Below are 12,654 nucleotides of genomic sequence, written 5' to 3' on the forward strand. Positions count from 1 at the left end.
GTTAAATAAGCACGGTGACAATATACAGCCTTGATGTACTCTTTTTCCTATTTGGAACCAGTCTGTTGTTCCATGTCCAGTTCTAACTGTTGCTTCCTGATCTGCATATAGGTTTCTCAAGAGGCAGGTCAGGTGGTCTGGTATTCCCATCTCTTTCAGAATTTTCTACAGTTTATTGTGATCCACACAGTCAAAGGCTTTGGCAGAGTCAATAAAGCAGAAATAGATGTTTTTCTGGAACTCTCTTGCTTTTTCGATGATCCAGCGGATGTTGGCAGTTTGATGTCTTGTTCCTATGCCTGTTCTAAAACCAGCTTGAACATCTGGAAGTTCATGGTTCACGTATTGCTTAAGCCTGGCTTGGAGAATTTTGAGCATTACTTTACTAGCATGTGAGATGAGTGCAATTGTGCGGTAGTTTGAACATTCTTTGGCATTGCCTTTCTTTGGGATTGGAATGAAAACTGGCCACTGCTGAGTTTCCCAAATTTGCTGGCATACTGAGTGCAGCACTTTCACAGCATCATCTTTCAGGATTTGAAATAGCTCAACTGTGATTCCATCACCTCCACTAGCTTTGTTTGTAGTGATGCTTCCTAAGGCCCACTTGACTTCATATTCCAGGATGTCTGGCTCTAGGTGAGTGATCACACCATCGTGATTATCTGGGTCACGAAGATCTTTTTTGTACAGTTCTTCTGTGTATTCTTGCCCTTCTTCTTAATGTCTTCTGCTTCAGATAGGTCCATACCATTTCTGTCCTTTATTGAGCCCATCTTTGCATGAAATGTTCCCTTGGTTTTTCTAATTTTCTTGAACAGATCTCTAGTCTTTCCCATTATGTTGTTTTCCTCTATTTCTTTGCACTGATTGCTGAGGAAGGCTTTCTTATCTCTCCTTGCTATTCTTTGGAACTCTGCATTCAGATGCTTATATCTTTCCTTTTCTCCTTTGCTTTTCGCTTCCCTTCCTTTCACAGCTATTTGTAAGGCCTCCTCAGACAGCCATGTTACTTTTCTTGCATTTCTTTTTCGTGGGGATGGTCTTGATTCCTGTCTCCTGTACAATGTCATGAACCTTCATCCATAGTTCATCAGGTACGCTATCAGATCTAGTCCCTTAAATCTATTTCTCACTCCCACTGTATAGTCATAAGGGATTTGATGTAGGTCATACCTGAATGGTCTAGTGGTTTTCACCACTTTCTTCAATTTCAGTCTGAATTTGGCAATAATATATCTTGCTGTTGCTGCTGCTGCTGCTAAGTCACTTCAGTCATGTCCGACTCTGTGCGACCCCATAGACAGCAGCCCACCAGGTTCCCCCATCCCTGGGATTCTCTAGGCAAGAACACTGGAGTGGGTTGCCATTTCCTTCTCCAATGCATGAAAGTGAAAAGTGAAAGTGAAGTTGCTCAGTCGTGTCCGACCCTTAGCGACCCCATGGACTGCAGCCTACCAATATATCTTGCTGCTGCTGCTAAGTCACTTTAGTCGTGTCCGACTCTGTGCGACCCCATAGACAGCAGCCCACCAGGCTCCCCCGTCCCTGGGATTCTCCAGGCAAGAACAATGGAGTGGGTTGCCATTTCCTTCTCCAATGCATGAAAGTGAAAAGTGAAAGTGAAGTTGCTCAGTCGTGTCCGACTCTTAGCAACCCCATGGACTGCAGCCTACCAGGCTCCTCCATCCATGGGATTTTCCAGGCAAGAGTACTGGAGTGGGGTGCCATTGCCTTCTCCAAAATATATCTTGAGTGCCTATTAAATATGAGCACATATCTAATCATAAAGCAGGAAGGACATTGGGTGAAATTTAAAAAAAAATTAAACTAAATACTAACCTTTAAGACAGGGGTCAACAAACTTTTTCCATAAAGGTTCAAGTTGCTGTTGTTTACTTGCTAAGTCATGTCCGACTCTTTTTACAAACCTATGGACTGTATGTAGCACCCCCAGACTCCTCTGTCCATGGGGATTTCCCAGACGAGAATACTACAGTGGGTTGCTACTTCCTTCTCCAGGGGATCTTCCAGATTCAGGGATCAAATCTGAGTCTCTGCATTGTAGGCAGATTCTTTACCACTGATCCACCTGGGAAGTCCCATACGTGTATAAACATACATACAAAGAATGAAATAGCCATACTCTGTCGTCACAACTACTTAACTATGGCGCTGTGGCACAAACGCAGTCAGTGGATAAATAAAGGAAGATTGCTGTGCTCCAATAAAATTTTACTTAGAGACCCTGATATTAGAATTTCATATAATTTTTACATGTCATGAACTATTATTCTTCTTTTAATTTTTTTCAACCATTAAAAAACTAGAAACACTATTCATAGTTTGAGGGCCACACAACGAAACAGGTAACAGGGCAAATTTGGTCCTTAGACCATAGCTTGCTGACTCCTGAGAGTTTACAATTTCAAGTATGGGGCAAAAAACACCCCCTTCGTCAAACAAAACCTTTTTCTTTTCTTTTTTGAAAAGAAAAATCAACAGAAATTTACAGGTTTCTGATCTTTGTAGAAAACAGTTTTAGCTCCCTGAATGCCTGCCAGCACAAGAGACATGGCTAAGCACTGACAGTTTCTGCACAAAGTAAGGGGTGGAGGCAAGGCACTGAGAGCTGGAAGCTTGCCACTGACTGGGATGGCCCTCACCATTAGAGAGGACGTAACATCTGTATAGGACTCTGAAGAATGAGTGGGATTTGGATAGAACAAGACTGCAGTAAAAGTGAGAGATAAGGACAAAACTTCAGGACCTAGCCATATAAGCCAATGAATTAAAAAAAAAAAAAAAGGCATATCTAGAAAAAGGGAAAAAACCAGCAAGAACCAAATGCCAGTGAAGCCAAGAGAAGAGAACATTTGAAAGAGAAAAGGGCTTAAAATTCTCAATGTGGTTACTGGGAAAAATAAAAGTAGGTCAAGGCACAGGACAAATGGGGGCTGTTGCTGACTTTTTTATCCTGCTGTTTCAGTGTAATGATAGAGCTGACAGATAGGTTTCATGGAATTAAGTAGGGAAAAGCCTGAAAGGGATGCTGGTGGGAAGAATGGCTTTATAGAGATATACACTATTTTCTTAAATAAAACAAAAAACATTTTAGTGAAAGTCGTATCTTTCACTTTCACTACCTTATTAGGAGCTTGCTCAATATGAGACACCCTATTCAGGAAGCTGTTTCTTACATTAAATTCTAATACCCTTTGAAATTAAACGGGCCAAATTTTGTGGTAAGATCAAGAATTAATAAAAGTTGCATCTATCCTAAATGCTGAACAAAACACAGGAAAGACTTCAGCAAATTTTCTTAAGAAAAAAACAAAAACAACTATAACAAACGGCAGTGTCCTATTTCCCTTCTCTTTCCTTGCTGTTTTTTTAGTTTAAAAATTTTGTATGTCGATGAAGTTTCAGTCTTGCAGAAAGTTACAAAAACTGTAAAAAGAATTCCTGGATACCTTTTATCCTTTAAAAAAAAATTAAAATAACAACTTTAATCAAAGCATTCTTCTGTTGATTTCCTGGTTTTTGTCCTTTGTAATGTGGATACTGCCAACGAATTCTGGACATTCAATTTAAAAAGTGCTGGGGTCTAAGTAGTTTAGTTAATGCTGTCCATGATTCAGTCACAAGTTGTAGGAAAGAAAAGTGCAATATCAGCTCACTCAACAAAACTGGAATTCACTTGGCTTCTTTAATCTGTAGGTTGATGTCTTTCATCAGCTTTGGCCCATTCTCTCTCTCCTCTCCTTCTGGGATTCAAATTAAATGTGTGTTAGGATGTCTCATTCTCTCCTATATGCCTCTTTTTCTCTTATCTGTAATTTTTACTTTTCCTCTCTGCAAATGTAACATGCTGGATATTTTCTGATATAATTTCTAGGTCACTATTTCCCTCTGCAGCCGTATCTAATTTGCTGCCAAATCCATCCACTGAGCTCTTACGTTCACTTACACAGTTTCATGGTTCTAGTATTTCACAGTTCTAGTATTTCTAATTGGTTCTTTTTCAAAACTGCTACATCACTTTTTGTTTGCAATAGTTTCCAATTACCTGATTAGAAAAAAGTTATTTTTAGCCAAAGTCTGATGATAATTTTAGTTATTTCATGTCTATGAGTTCTGGATGTCTGTTTGCTCATGGTGGGTTATTTCCTCATATGCCTAGTTATTTGTGTGTTGGACATTTGGGGGGCAAAAATTCTTTGGAAGAATATTTTTAGGCAGAGAGTGATGAGACTTTCTTCCAGAGAGGTTTTTTTTTTTTTTTTTCTTTACTATTGCCAAGTCCCTGGAAACACTACCAGTCCTGGGGCTCTCATCCAACTTCAAGACTCCAAGGTCTATGTTCTCCCCTTAAGAATCCTAACAGTTAATTTTTGCACTGCTTGAGGATCCTCTTCATCAGATTTTTTCCCTCATATTTTCTGTCTCTCTCCACACTGTCAGAGATTTCCTTGACATTATTTTCTAAACCTTAATTGAATATATACATATGTGGGTATATATGTTATTTCTATGAACTCTCTTCTGACAGAAACCTTTTCCACAGCATCTCATTTTCATTTTCCAAGTGAAATTCTTCAGAAAGTTGTACACTTGTTCCTCTAACAAGATGCCTATTTTACATGATTGTCAAGAACAATGTGATTGCTTTCAATGTATGGATAAAAGCTATTACAAAATATTAGGATGTCCAAGCACAGTGAAGTTAGTAAGTGTCCATGGTGTATAAGCATGAACAGCTTAAAGAGAAAGTGGCATCTGCTTAGTGATTCTACTTAAATAAAATTAAAATTTCAAGTCACAGAAATATCAGGTAGCAAAAATACTACCACAGCTGTGGTGGTAATGAGAACAACTTCTTTCTACATTCAATTTGCTGTTATTAATACTGATGTAATAGTGCAATGAAACATTTAGTGATAGATTTTCAAGGACAGGCTTTCTGAAAAAGGTAAGTTTGAGGAAAAAGTTCTAAAGATGAACCACAAGACTAAGGAGTAATTTTCAGGAACAGTATGTAATACAGCTTAGTACTGAATTGGATAAGAAAAAAACACAATCTTTTCTTCCTCAGAAATAATATACTTTCTAAATGCTTGTCTTCCTTTGTAGTCATTAATATATTCTTAAAAAAAATCATGACTGAGTTCTCAATCTAATCTCTCTTCCCTTGAAAGAATAAAAATGTATTCCTTTTTTCAGTATTCTTCTAATACTCCAAAACAAAGTAATCATTGAAAACAAAGCTCTTCACTAACAGTGTTTAGGAACTTAATTGTGCCTTTGTTACCTTAAGACAAACAGACCACAGAGTTGGCCAGGGAGGGGCATGTGAGGCACATTCTGCTTTTGGACCTTGGTAGTTAGTTACATTGTTCACTTTATGATTATTTGTTTAAAAGTACATATATGTTTGTGCACTTCTACCAAGAGAATAAATAGCATGCATTTTTAAACATCTTCCTTATAGAAACTTCCCTAAGTAACAAAAACTAAATAAAGCACTCATTTAAATGTATTCATTCTACTGTCCTCTTAAATACTTTAAGAGCCAGAGATGGAAAAAGAGCAAAACTGAATGAAATACTTGAGTCACTCTTATTTACATATTTCAAGAAAACTCTCAATGTAGCTAGCTAGATTTAAATCATATTCTCAGGTAAAGTACTATTAAATATTAATATAGTAAAATACTGACAATTCCCTCTTTCTCTAAATTTAAATATTCTTATATATAAAATGGAAACACATGTGCTTTTTACTTGGTTTATATGCTCCAGGATTTTTAAGTATCTAAAGAAATGGCACTTTTGTCCTTTGCTTTTGGACCTACAGTACATTCTGCTGCTGCTGCTAAGTTGCTTTAGTCGTGTCCAACTCTGTGCGACCCCATAGACGGCAGCCCACCAGGCTCTCCGTCCCTGGGATTCTCCAGGCAAGAACACTGGAGTGGGTTGCCATTTCCTTCTCCAATGCATGAAAGTGAAAACTGCACCCCTATTCAATCTGCTGAGAGCATAGTCTTAGAATACTGATTCAACTGCATAAGGGCATTTCATAGGTCCCCCAAACAAGACTGCCACTAAGTGCCGGGGTCCAGCCCCAGCTGATCCAGGGTATTGGAAGGGGAGACAGCGTCGGCGAGGATCAGGATACAATAGCTTCAATTAGACATTAATTAGAGATGTAAAGAGTAATAGAATGAGGATAGCTCAGTAGGAAAATTCAGTGGAGAAAAGAGGCTGAGTAGCTTGGTTTACGCAGGAGACCAATAAAACTTCAAGACAAGAAGCTTGCACCACTTACGTAGGCCGCAGGCGTCCTTCCGTTCTCCCGAAGGAGAGGAGACACTGAGGCCTCCCCGGTCGGATCTTAGAAGCCCAGGCAAAATTAGTAAGCTTGGGGGGTTCCGCGCTCCAGATGGAGACTCAGCCAGAGTGAGAGAGAGAGCGACATGGGGAGACCAGTCTTTCGAGGAACTGATCCCAATTCTTTATTTTCCAGAGTCTGTTTTTATACACTGAGACGTTATACAAAAGTCACGTGGGGATAGCAGTCCTGACTTTTATTAAAGTCAGGTGCTTCACACAAATGTATACAGAGGTCTTAGGGGTGTTACATCATCTTCTGGCCAGGGGGCCCTGCTGACAATTTACGACCCTCTCCTTGTGACAGCGGTCAGTCAACACTTATTTCTCCAGGGGTGATTATTCTTAAAACAGATGTCACTCAAATAAAGTTACATTCCTATAGGGTGAGGGTGTAGTGGGTTTTAGTTAAGGAAAGAATTTACTTGGCCTAAGGTCTAACGTGATTTATAGCAAAGGTTAATACTTATTTCTTCTATATATTCATTAATGTGTATAAGGGCAGGGGAAATGGAGACTTAGCAGTAAACACTGGCTCAACAAATGAAAAACCCGTCACCAACACAATTTATAATCAGCCCACTATACTTATACTAATAATTTTCTAACTTCTCTAAAGAACCTGTTTTTAGAAGGTTTAAAGCATCTCGTGCCTCTCACGGTTGGGAGGCTGTGAGCAATCACATGTGGCCGGACAAGCCTGTCAGGCAGGCTAGAGAACCTTCAGAGGAGTTTGTAGGTTGAAACACTCCTATCACGCCCAGGAATTATTATTAACTGGAGCTCTAAGTTAACTCCTTCTCCGAAAGAGGTGGTGGGGGACAGCCCCCCGTAAAGTCAGAGGTGTAGGGGAGAGCACAAAGTAGTAAAGTAGGCAGGCTCTGGTTATGGGGGTAGATGCTCAAGAATTTCCAGGGGGACTCCTGAGGCTCGATCCCGCCTTTGCGTATGTCGAGCCTCCTTCCTCATGACCTTTGCCATGGGCGGAGCGCCTCACGCTGGCCCCCAACAACTAAGACCACTTCTCCCTCCAGAAGCTGGCAGTCAATGACTATCCTACTTCTAGCTAGTGAGGGAGCAGTTATTTCCTGGCAGAATGTTTTTAGGTCAGCATGATTTCTCCATTTACAAGCTTATCACTGCGTTACAGATAACCAAACCACATCTTCGCTCCTATCTCTTAGATGAGAAATGGAAACTCTGACAGCACACTATCCTATTAATGAGGCCGAGGTCGTCTTCACTCGCATGTACATCCTCCTTTCAGAGCCATCTGTCAGTCTTTCATAAAAAACTACCACTACTAAATACATTGCTTTTCTGGTTTGAAAAACACAAGGGAATGATTCTCTAGTTGTCAGTTCTTCTTTCAAAGTCCTTCTTAGAATAATAAAATTCTTATTTTAACAAGGAATAATCAGATACTAGTCTATAATAGCTGCAAGAACTCTCAAAAGAGCTATACAAAACAAAAACATAGCTTCTACCTCCAAAAGTCATTGGAGATCTTTTTTTTTCTTATTAAGGCATCCAGAACACATAATATTGCACTGAATCAAAAGGACCAATTCTCTTCATGGAGTAGAATAGCAATTGGCTGTTACTCATTAAATTCTTACAGCAATGAGCAATGACTCTCATTCTCGTTTTGTTTCTCTTTGAATAGCAGATGAAGTTGATTTTTTTCCAAGGCTGCTTCCCATCACCAGCATTCCTGATCCTTGACCTGTGTAGCTGTCAATATGCTGCGCACATATACTTGGGCTCCTTAACAACCAATGCTGTTAACCTTTCTGTTTACTCCAAGTCAGTTCCTATCTTGTTAGTGAAAGTGATTTTTTTTCCTTTCTGAACATAATAATTATATGTGGTACAAAAACTACATATATAATCCATAGGCTTTTTTAATCTCTTGCTTTTTTTTTTTGCCAGGGATTCAGGGGCCATGTGTTTTCATATTCTAATTGAGAAAGACTTGTAATTCCAAAAAAGTGCACTGCTATAGCTACTTTATAAATATAGCTATTACCTCTTATATGTCTGGGGAATCAGTGTTGGATGCTACATTTTATCTTTATTCTCAAAGAAAAGTTAATTCCTTTGATTAAATATAAGTGAAAGATTATATTTTCTGGAACTAATGATTAAAAATAATATGTTATAGATTCTATCAAAAGATATTTTGTTACAACTACTTGTGTTCAAAGGAACTGTGTTCAAAGGTACTTCTCTTCCTCCATCTCATAATCTGCTCCCATCATTTTATACTATATATTAAAATACTGCCTATTAATCTGCTGTATCTCTCAAAGATAGGAAGCTCCTGGAAGGTAGGGACTGTATCATAATGACTGTTTTATCTGCAGAGCACATGGTCTGACAGATAGCACACAGTCAGTATTTCTGTTGGTGTTAGTATTACATTCACCTCAAAAGTCTAATTGTTAATTTGCCAGTTTTAGACTAACTGGCATATCCACTGCCCCAACATTTATGTCCAGTCAGATATTATCACATTTCAAACGGAGAGGCCCAATTTCAAGTATCTACTGATCTCTGCCTAAACACTGAGCATCTTTATGAAGAAGGTAGAAAAGCTAATTTGTGAGTTTTAAATCTTTTTTTCTGATTCAAACTCTGCTACTATCTAGCAATAACCTTTGACAAGTCACTTTAACCATACTGGATCTTGCACCCTTAGAGAGTAAAATGAGGAACTGGACTAAATAGTTTGCAAGAACCTCGCTGGGCCCAGTTCTAAAACTCCAATTAGGCATTAAACAGTAAGGGTACAACTATTACAGCAAGCTTTGTCAACACTAGAGGGAGCTATGGCCATGTTATCATTGGGGTGGGTTAGAAAGATTTCCAAGTCAAGCATCTTTAAATGGAAAACTGACTTTCCAGAATGAGAGAAGTTAAATACCAAACAAGAGACCCATACTGTTCATACAGCCACTTCTCAGGCTACCTGTGGTTACCTCCTTCTTACAGATGTCAAAGCACCTCACCCGCAACTTGCATCAATATACCTTATACCTTTTGGGCTTAATTCTAATTTCAAAGAAACCAAGTTGGCTTGAGTCATTCCAACAGATTTCTTTCCCCATTCATCTAGCTTCTTTCTTTATCAAATTAGCAGTAACAAAGAAAGCAAAATAATTAATGCTATTATTTTAAAAGCCTCAGGAAATGAGCTAGAGGAGGAAAGAGATTCATATCACAATAAAGCTGTGGCCTGGGAAAAAAGTTAACTGCAACTGAATTCATTAGCAACCTGCCACTCAAACTGAAGCTACCAGAACTACTCTGAAAATAAAACTATTCAAAGAGAGGAAAGGTATCAAGGAAAAGAAGGAATCAACAAAGCTCTGTAATGTGGGAGCTGGAATGCCTGCCTAAAGAGAATGCTGCCATTGCTCTGCTAGGCTCTGCAATGAGAAGCTTGCAGCTGCTGAAGAGTGATGTCATTAATTAGAGGCAATGGGGTCACATTAGGCATTTGGCAAGAAATCTGTCAAGTGACAAGATAAAGGAATGGAGGAAAAAGAAAAAAACATTTCTAAAGCTAGAGCTTGCTCTGAAGTTTTATTATTTACATCCTCTCCCTCCCAGCTCCAAAAAACACCCATGGCCTTGAAAATACATGACCCAAACCATTATAGAACAAGTAAAATGAAGAATCAAAAACCTTTCCTTTGATATCAACTTATGTTTCCCTTTTCCCAGAGGCACAATGGCATGTTAACCTGACAGAGAGGGCCTAAACTGTGGATGTTATAGAATGTGGTCTGTGGGAGAAAGATAATGCAATCCTGAAGAACCCTTTTCATTTAAATTTCATAGGTTAATTTAACACTCAGAAGCAAATCCTCAACAGTCAGAAATGGACCACCTACTTTTTAGCACATGGGCTGTTCCTGAGTAAAAATAGATTACACAGGAACTTTGGAGAGTGACTCTGTGGGTGAAGAGAAAAATCTACTAGAACAAGACAATTCTTCACTTAAAAAATGCATACTCAGTCCTTCAAGGGTAAAATACAGAGTAAGACTCACAAGGTTAAAATCAACTTATTCCTATGGATTCAAATAGTATAGTTGTTTCTTAAATCATCAACTTTAAGTACTCTAAGAGACACCAACAGCCTTAACAGGTCAAAAAGATTTCTCTTTTAGGACAATGAAAAGAAATTTAACAGTCCTTTCAGTCAATAATCCTCATGGGAAGTATAAGAAAAATATACTTTACTGTTAAAAGGAAAACTTATTGTCCTCCCTTATTTTAGGACACATGCCAAAGGATTTCCAATTCACTCAGATTTGTACTGACCTTTAAAATGTTTCGGCCATCAAATGATTCTCTTTCCTTGAAGATATATTTGCCATCCGCTGTGTAGAGATTGTACCTGCCTTCAGCTGTAAATATTCCAAAGACAGTGTTAGAACAGAAGCTTGGGTTATTGAGCTGTCTGTTTCCTCTTGGATTTCTACAGGGACAACTAGCAAGACCTTCATGTACTACCTAGAAAGTAACACAGTGAAAAAGTGAAAGTCTCTGGGTGTTCGACTCTCTGCAAGTCCATGGTCTATACAGTCTGCGGAATTCTCCAGGCCAAAATAATGGAGTGGGTAGCCTTTCCCTTCTCCAGGGGATCTTCCCAACCCAGGGATCGAACCCAGATCTCCCGCATTGCAAGAAGATTCTTTACCAGCTGAGCCACAAGTGAAGTGAAGTGAAGTGAAAGTCACTCAGTTGTGTCCGACTCTTTGCGACCCCATGGACTGTCCATGGAATTCTCCAGGCCAGAATACTTGAGTGGCTAGCCTTTCCCTTCTCCAGGGGATCTTCCCAACCCAGGGATCGAGCCCCAGTCTCCTGCATTGCAGGCGGATTCTTTATTAGTTGAGCCACAAGGGAAACCCCAAAATACTGGAGTGGGTAGCCTATCCCTTCTCCAGGGGATCTTCCCAACCCAGGCATCAAACAGGGTTCTCCTCCATTGCAGGTGGATTCTTTACCAACTGAGCTATGAGGGAAGCCTGGAAAGTAACTTAACATGGAGGGGAAAACATCATATTATTATAGTCGAGAGACTAGTCTCAGCTCTGTCATCAACTCATTTGGTATATATTTATTCATTCAACATTGTCCACGTACTCACTGTACATAAACTACATAACAAACCATATTCTTAGGCAAATTATATCTCTTCAGTTCCTCATTTACAAAGTTAGAAGTTAAGAGTGGGTGATTTCCAAAGATTCCCTGCAGTCTAAAACCCAAGATTCCTTATAAGCTGTACAGATTTTTAAATACATAAAAGTTCACCCATTAACTAGTAAAAAATGCTGATAATCATGGTTTGGGTTGATTTAAGGACTCCCCTGAAATGAGAAAAACCTCTCCAGTTCCAATCAAAGGTATCCTTATGTTCTACACAGAAATCTGCAAATCTATGACCTTAGCCTCATCAAAGCTGTGCTCTAAATCCTTGTATTAATTTAGCTTGCTTATACCAAAAGCTGTCCTTCAAATACAGCAGGAAAAAAATGGATATCAAAGAAAAGGATAACCATTATGAAAAAGCAAAACAATGTATTCAACAGCCTTTTCAAAAGAAAATACAAGATAGAGAAGTATCCAAGGTATATAAAATTCAAAACATCTTCAAGAATTATTTAACTCTCAGGATATTTTCTGAAATACCAACTTTTTCCTGCCCACCAACAGACACTTAAAAGTATGTGTATTTCTACTTTTGAGTATACTCTTTTATTGTATGTAACTATGGAGATTGCACATCAGAACTGATAAAATATATTCAAACAGCTAATCCCAGGAAGATAATATATTTTAGAAAGTCCATTAGAATTACACCTGGGTAACTATAGGACTACTTCTCTAATGAGAACTATTCTCTTATAAAGAGCCCAAAGTTTTTCACAACGTAAAAATAGGTCCCCTGTTAAAAGAAAACGTGAAACTTTATAAAGCAAAATTCATACTAGGTAAATGTCAATTTAAAAAAGCAGTAATGAAATCTGGAGATTGAAATGTTTACTAACAGGTTCAAAATCTATAAGTAAATAGCATTAGCCATGAGGGGAATGTAGATCAAAACCACGAGATACCACTTCACACTCAAGATGATGGCAATAACAAAAAAGACAGATAATAAGTGCAGGTAAAGATGTAGAGAAATTGAAGCCCTGATGTACTGCATCCCTCCTTGTTCATGGTTCTTCTTTCCACCTTTTCAGTT

The 12,654-nt window shown here is 38.7% G+C and overlaps 1 protein-coding gene across 6 annotated transcripts in view; it reads right to left on the reverse strand.

Moving 5' to 3' along the window:
* ASCC1 (activating signal cointegrator 1 complex subunit 1) overlaps window positions 1–12,654 on the reverse strand; it is a 109,890-nt gene that overhangs the window by 19,384 nt on the left and 77,852 nt on the right. For all 6 annotated transcript variants that reach the window (XR_816208.4, XM_059882556.1, XM_059882557.1 and 3 more), the window contains one exon: window positions 10,722–10,807. Coding sequence is in view for 5 of the 6 variants with exons in the window: in XM_059882556.1 (XP_059738539.1) it covers window positions 10,722–10,807 (86 nt within the window). In the remaining variant the exon portion in view is untranslated. The remainder of the gene's footprint in view (window positions 1–10,721; window positions 10,808–12,654) is intronic.

Source organism: Bos taurus, chromosome 28 (assembly GCF_002263795.3).
Source record: "Bos taurus isolate L1 Dominette 01449 registration number 42190680 breed Hereford chromosome 28, ARS-UCD2.0, whole genome shotgun sequence".
Classification (NCBI taxonomy): Eukaryota; Metazoa; Chordata; class Mammalia; order Artiodactyla; family Bovidae; genus Bos; species Bos taurus.